The sequence below is a fragment of the Vombatus ursinus genome, unplaced genomic scaffold, assembly GCF_900497805.2.
Source record: "Vombatus ursinus unplaced genomic scaffold, bare-nosed wombat genome assembly UNPS02014799.1, whole genome shotgun sequence".
Lineage (NCBI taxonomy): Eukaryota > Metazoa > Chordata > Mammalia > Diprotodontia > Vombatidae > Vombatus > Vombatus ursinus.
The window spans coordinates 24,658,045-24,665,066 of record NW_020954577.1 but is presented as its reverse complement, the minus strand read 5'-3'; the positions used below and the strand labels follow the sequence as shown (position 1 = coordinate 24,665,066).

Here is a 7,022-nt window from a genome sequence, read left to right as displayed (position 1 = left end):
ATTTGAACCGTAATCTTTCTGTCTCTGTGCAACATAATTTTGGGAAGGGTGGTAGCAGCAGTTGGCAGCGGAAGGGTGCAGAAAATCAGGAAATGCTTCATTCAGGTGTTGCTTGGACAAAATCTTGAAGGAAATCAGGGATTCTATGATGTGCAGGTGAAGCATTAAGATATCCTAGGCCTGTAGGATTTCCAATCGGAAGGCAAGGGTGGACATGGAGGCATCATCATGTGTGAGGAAGTCAGTTCTGCCACAACACTTGTTTGGAAAAGACAAACACGTGATACATCAGAGCACAGTTTTTTAAAATTTTCATATTAGTCATGTTGCAAAGAAGAATTAGAACCAATAGGAGGAACCACAAGAAAGAAGAAACAAAACAGAAAGAAAAAAAAGAGCAAATAGTATGCTTCAATCTGCATTCAAACTCCATAGTTCTTTCTCTGGATGTGGATAGCATTTTCCATCATAAGACTTTTAGAGAGGTCTTAGATCCTTGCATTGCTGAGAAGAGCTAAGTCTATCAAAGTTAGTCATCAAACAAAGTGACTGTTACTGTGTACAACATTCTCTTGGTTCTGTTCACTTCACTCAGCATCAGTCCATACAAATCTTTCCAGGTTTTTCTGAAGTCCACCTGCTCATCATTTTTTATAGCACAATAGTATTCCATTACATTCATATACCACAACTTGTTCAGCCATTCCCCAATTGATGGGCAGTCCCTCAATTTCTAATTCTTGGTCCCCACAGAAAGAGCTGCTATCAATATTTTTGTGCATGTGGGTCCTTTTCCCATTTGTGTAATCTCTTTGGGATATAGCCCTAGAAGTGCTATTGCCAGGTCAAGGGTATGCACATTTTTATAGTCCTTTGAGCATAGTTTCAAATTGCTCTCCAGAATGGTTGGATCATTTCACAACTCCACCAACAATGCATTCGTGTTCCAATTTTCCCACATCTTCTCCAACATTTATCATTTGGCCATTCTGATAGGTGTGATGTGGTACCTCAGAGTTGTTTTGATTTGCATTTCTCTAATCAGTAGTGATTTACAGCATTTTTTCATATGACTATAGATAGCTTTAATTTCTTCATCTGAGAACTGCCTGTTCATATCCTTTGACCATTTCATAATTGGGGAATGACTTGTACTCTTATAAATTTGACTTAGTTTTCTATGTATTTTAGAAAGTTCCCTTGCCTGTACTGAGGCACCGGTATGCTTGCCTGCTCCACCACCCTGGGGTTCAGGATCTCCCCTTGGTATGCTGAGGTGGGGCTTTACGCTAGCTTGCTGGGATGCCTTCTGTTCTGTGCTGTTCCCTCTCCTCCAGAATTAGAGGGGCCTTTCCCTTGTTAATCCCCCAAGCTTCCTGGGCTACAAGACTGCTGCACCCCACCTTTCTGCTGGTTCAGCTGTTCCGGGGTTTTTCCTGGGATGATATTTTCTGGGCTTTCACAGGTCAGTAAGGGAGGGTGAGAGTGACTTACTTCTTACTTCCACCATCTCCCATCAGAGCACAACTTGAGCATAATTCAAATTTCTAATTTACTTATGCAGTCAATAAATATCAGCACCTACTATGTGCTAGGCACATACTCAATTAAGCACAACTTAAGTGCCGGGGAATATAAAAAGAGGCAAACCAAATGACCATGAGCCACACCCTTTCACAGCTGAGGTTACAGATAGCCTTCCTTCCACCACTTCACAGTAATACAAGTTACAACCCTTATGATACCACTTCACAAGCAAACTTTAGGTATTTTTCAAGGTTCAGCGCCCTACTTACTGGGTATCTTCTGGTGAAGTGGAGCTGTGGGAGGCATAGGACCGGGCAGACCTTCCTAGAGTTGCAGCTCTACTGCGGCTGTTCTCTCCTGTGCCCACCCACTGCCCACTCAGGCCCCCTTGAGAACCAGGATGCAGGCCAAACAGCAGCCTGAGACAGCCTCCCTACATGTTATAAAATTTAGATATTTCTTAACCATATGACACATCCAAGACTGCACTACTGCATTTATTAGGTTCCTTCTTTTTCTTAGGTGTCATTCACAAAGTATTGGAGTATGGTCCCTAACTCCACTCTTCCTTTAAGCTCCATTTTCTATTGTGGAGTGTCTTTTAGGAATGTCTATGTTATTTTAGCAGAACTGACTGTAGTTTGTATTATGGCCACAAATGTTGAAGCCAGATTATGAAAAATCGTCGAATGTCAGGAATTTATATTTTATCCTAGAGGCAATAGGGAACAAAGAGGGCTGTGACATGGCCAGCTGCCTGCTTTAGGAAAATCATTTTGAAGACCTATAGGAAGAGCGAAGAGACCTAGCGCAGGTAGACCAATCAGCTGATTGCTATTTGAGTAGAAAGGGAGGAATGTGAGAGATACTAAAGAGGAGGAAATGAAAAGATTGGCAAATGACTGGATACGTTGGGTGGCAGGAAGGCATCAAGGAAAGGGTGCTGCCCTTGACAGAAATGGAGGGTTGGAAAACCAGTGGCAGGGTAGCAGGGTAGGATTTCTCTTTTTAATATGCTGAGTTTGAGATGTTTGGGGGACTTCTAGTTCAGAACGTTCAAAAGGGAGCTGATATTCAGGTGCAAGACGACGGCATGACATAGATCCCTGTGAAATCACCTGTGTAGGGACGACCCATTTGCTAAATATTGAGCTTACATCCATCTTGTAATTATTCCCAGCCATGCAAACTGTGTGTGCTTGAGAAATAAGAAGCATAACAATGAAATCCTTACAAAATCCCTTGATACAAACTTTATTTTCAATTCTAACCTGAGATTTCAGAACAGTTATTAACTAAAAGACATAAAACAAACACAAATGAGGAATTCACTGGTATCCTTTAAAGAAATATTTCATCATTCTTTTCTTCAGGTGCTAAAGATAGATACACTTGTTCTCATGTTCTGTCTTTCCACTTTTGGGCCAGAAGGTAAGTCTGGGGTCCGTATCGTCCTTCCCTGATGAGTCTGGCAAGAGCTACAAAGCCCGATCTGTGAGATTTCATTCAGCAAAGCTTAAGGATAAATAGGGTGAATCCTAAGGAACCAAATCTTTGGAATTTGGAATCTTTGGAACCAAGTCATGCTTGGTTTTGTAATGTACACATAATGCAGGCCCACACAGCTGCCTAGGGGAGTCAAACTAGGAAATTTCCAAGGGTCTGCTCCAGGCAAGAAAGAGCCCCGTAAGCCCCCTGCAATGCACCATACCTCTTTAAGGCTCTGTCTCCAGACAGGAGGTGGCAGGATGAATGTGGTCATCACTCCAGATCTCTGATTATGTTTCACAGTTACCATACCAACCACAGAACTATATGAATGTGCACACTGCACACCCATCTTTATATAATGAGCCACAATGAGACCTATAATTGGAACAAGTCAGAAAATCAAAGATATTTTCTATTCAAAAGAAAAGGTGACAGAATAATGTAAGAGAAGAAATAAAAGCTATTCTGTCTCAGGAAATTTATTTCAGCATTAAAACAGAGTATCAATCAAGTGGTTCTAATTCATATGTAAGAAATTATTTTTTAAATGACAGAAATCTGGATTTTTGGGGAGAATAGCACTTTTCCCACCTTTTCTAAGCTGTTGTCAGATACCATCTCTGAAACTATTTTATTCTCAGATAATTGAGAAAAGTACAAACATTTCCAATATCTTATTTATTATGTTCTACCAGATATACTTTGCTAGTACATAGTGCTAGAACAAGTATTTTCTGCTCAACAGACCATACAGTATTAAAAATCTTGTCAAATTTTACAATCATGGCAAATGTGCCCAGTAACACCAAAGGAGTCTCTAAAAACAAAATATGATGCTAAAAAAAGTAATTAGAAAAGCTGCTTTTGAACATTCATAGGGCAAATACTATAGAAAAGAGCAGAGAAGAACAATGGCAAGAAAGAAAGCTCAATAACACTGAGGCACACTGAGAGTGACTCCTACAAGCCGCACATCGGAAGCCTCCAGGAAAAACGAAAAGCAATGGTAGCACCAGAATCCCCACGTAAACCACAGTTACAGGCCATGTTTTATTTTCAAAACAAAACAGAACAGAACACAACAAAACAACAAACAAACAAACAAACAAACAAACAAACAAACCAACTGTCTCCAGCATATGCAGCAGGAAGGTCTTTTCCAGGAACCTGGAGCTGTGGGAGTTGGAATGGCATCAGAAGGCTGTTAATTACAGGGAGACAAAATGCTCCATTAGACTTTGAGCTGCCACTTCCATTTTTTATGACAAAGGAAACAGACTCCTAAACCACGATGACTTTTACGGGACTTGACCAGAATCTCGACAAATGTCATATTTTCTGCTTTCTTTTAAGAAGACATTTTCAACACGTAATTTTTCAGCTTCCTGCAAAGAAAAGAACAAAAAAATAAAGCTCTAATTTTCATAGAATTACATGTTTCTGGCATCATTAAATTTAAAATATTAAACTAGAATCACCAAAACTTTTAGTTTTTCAAACTACTTGTCAGTATAACTAAAGTTAGATGCCTGATAGTTAAGATACCTAAATACATTAGACAGGAAGCATATGTCTTGTACAGTATGGCAATAATAATAATAAGACTTATATATTTTTAAATGCCTTGAAGTGAGATTTTTTTAGTCTATGTCAGTTCAATAACAGAATTCTGATCAATTTTAAACACACGAACATCAGTGTATTAATCATCTCAACATTCAAACTTACTTCAGTGAGTCGGGCATTGTCTTTCTTCAGTTTCACCAGGTACTGAATCTTCTGGTTTGGATTTGTGTGACCTACTAATTTTCCATTTTCTTCTGCAAGAAACTCCACTTGCTTCCTTAGCATGTTAGTCTCCTGCAATGACAGCAGCAAAGATGAGAAGTGGTTTTTGTCCTGTCATTTCTGCTTCTAGAGTACTCTGAGTCGCATTTCACTGCGAGAAGACAGCAGAGCACGTACAAGTGCTGCAGCAATTTCTAAGCACAGAAAAATGAACATAATGAACAGACTTTTGGGCAGATTAGTTCTACAAAGACAAGTGCCCAGACGACACTGAAGCCAACAAACCCAAACCTGCACGATTTTGTCCTTCTCTTCATAGAGCTCTTCCAGCTTGGATCTCAACTGCTCCTTCTCCTGGAAGGCTTTCGATTCCAGAGCTCTTGTCCTCTCCACTTCTTCCATCATTTTAAGCCAGTCTATCTCTTTGCCTGTAAGGACATCTTTGACTTCTTTTAATCTAAAAAGACAAATGTAATTTGATGGGTAGGTGTGATGTTAGAAACATTAAACAGTCTCCACATGTGTGAGTTCCTCTCGAAGGTCTCAACCTCGAAGAGGCCTCTATATTGAGCCAATCACAAGGAGTGTATGGGGAAAATCCTTGCTTACTTCAGGCATCTGGGATCTCATTGGTAACTCCTCTATACATAACTTTAAAAAAAATATATTCATGAACTGTCATGGCTGAAAAAATATCATTATGATAGTTCAAAGCTCTGTTGACCCTGATACACATAGCTGGACTGGTCCTTAATCAGAGTTAATGACCAGGCCAAGACCTGACTGAGCTTTTAAGGCTTGGAAGAGTAAGCAAGAGCTTACAATATTCTACTAGAATATCCTCCAATAATCCACTATCACCTTCATGTGCACTGTAAGCACCTCATAAATGCTCACTCCATCAGTCCACACCAAGAGAAGGAGGACTTTATTAGCACAAGTACTTTTTTAACAGCAAAAATCATCCCTGACCTGTAAAATAAAATGTTTAGTGGCCACATTAACTTGTTTACCTGATTTTGGGGTTTCTCCCTTGCTGGACACAAGGGGATTTCTATTTGGCAACAGAAATCCATGTGGTGTCAGTCTAGTAAGAAACACCATAGAGAAGCAAAACCCCACCACCTCCACTGTTACAAGTGGTGCAACACTGTCAGTGCCCTGAATACAAAAAAGACAATTTCTATGAGGCAGACAATATTCAAAATGGGTCCGGGGGCAGAAGAAAACCGGTCCATGGTTCTTTTAGGCTCTGCTGCTCACGGTAATTCTGTAAGCCATATAAAACACAGAGCTGGACTTTCTCATGGGATGCATAGGATTTTTCATTTTCATGTCAGGTTAAATAATAAATAGCTCTGCTGGCATTTAAGAAAGGTGGAGACCAGCAGACAGTTATTCTATACATTTTGTGTTAATATGCTCTAGACCACAAGATTCCAAGCAGGAAGCAGCCTTAGAGATCCTCTAGTCCAGGTTAGGAAATGAAGGCCCAGAGAAGTAAATCACTTAATGCCAAGTAAGAGTGAGTGCATTCTAGTCTACAAAAGGACATTCTAGGGCCACTTGCTGAAGAAGTTCAGGCTTCCTCCCTCCCCCAAATTTATTTTATCCATAGCAGCCAGAGAAGCCTTAGTACTGAGTACTGACCAGGAAACAGAAAAACTGGAATTCCGTGAAACTGTAATTGAAGATAATGAGAATTCACACACCACCGAGGACATGGGTGGTCTAGAGGAGGGGTGTCACACTCAAACAGAAATGGGAGTCACCAGATCACACTCAAGGATCCCTCTGGGCTGTATACTGAATTAGAAAACCACATATAAACATTTTCTATGTTTTAGTGTATTCTTTTACTTGGTTAAATATTCCCCAATTACATTTTCATCAGGTTCTGGTGTGGGCTGCATGTCTGACACCTCTGGTCTACAGGAAACCATTCTAATAGTAACCTAATTCATAATGTAATTTGAAGGCTCAGGAACAGGTGAGGGGGCTGGAGTGAAAAGGAGGTTAAGACACTAGGGCTACAGAAGGGCATTTGATAGCTGACCAAAAGCATTCCTTTAGATCAAAAAAATCACCTTTATTACCAATGTTGATAAGTCAACCTTAGCAACAGTTTGAGTTCAATTTTTCTGAATACAAAAAGCAAGTGACTAGAATGAAGATACAACACTTCCTCAAGCTTTTTAAACTAACACTGATCAACA

The 7,022-nt window shown here is 40.0% G+C and overlaps 1 protein-coding gene across 3 annotated transcripts in view; it reads right to left on the bottom strand.

The window, feature by feature from the left end:
• Positions 1 to 2,773: 2,773 nt before the first annotated feature.
• The window catches only part of KIF15 (kinesin family member 15), a 59,144-nt gene continuing 54,895 nt past the window's right edge, over positions 2,774 to 7,022 (bottom strand). Inside the window, exons 33-37 of one of the 3 annotated variants that reach the window (XR_003570053.1) lie at positions 5,098 to 5,263; positions 4,747 to 4,878; positions 4,142 to 4,403; positions 3,239 to 3,393; positions 2,774 to 3,005 (exon numbers count right to left, since the gene is read on the bottom strand). Coding sequence is in view for 1 of the 3 variants with exons in the window: in XM_027872527.1 (XP_027728328.1) it covers positions 4,317 to 4,403; positions 4,747 to 4,878; positions 5,098 to 5,263 (385 nt within the window). In the remaining 2 variants the exon portion in view is untranslated. Of the gene's footprint in view, positions 3,394 to 3,429; positions 4,404 to 4,746; positions 4,879 to 5,097; positions 5,264 to 7,022 lie in introns of those variants that run through there. The other 2 variants (XR_003570052.1, XM_027872527.1) reach the window with 2 other exon arrangements.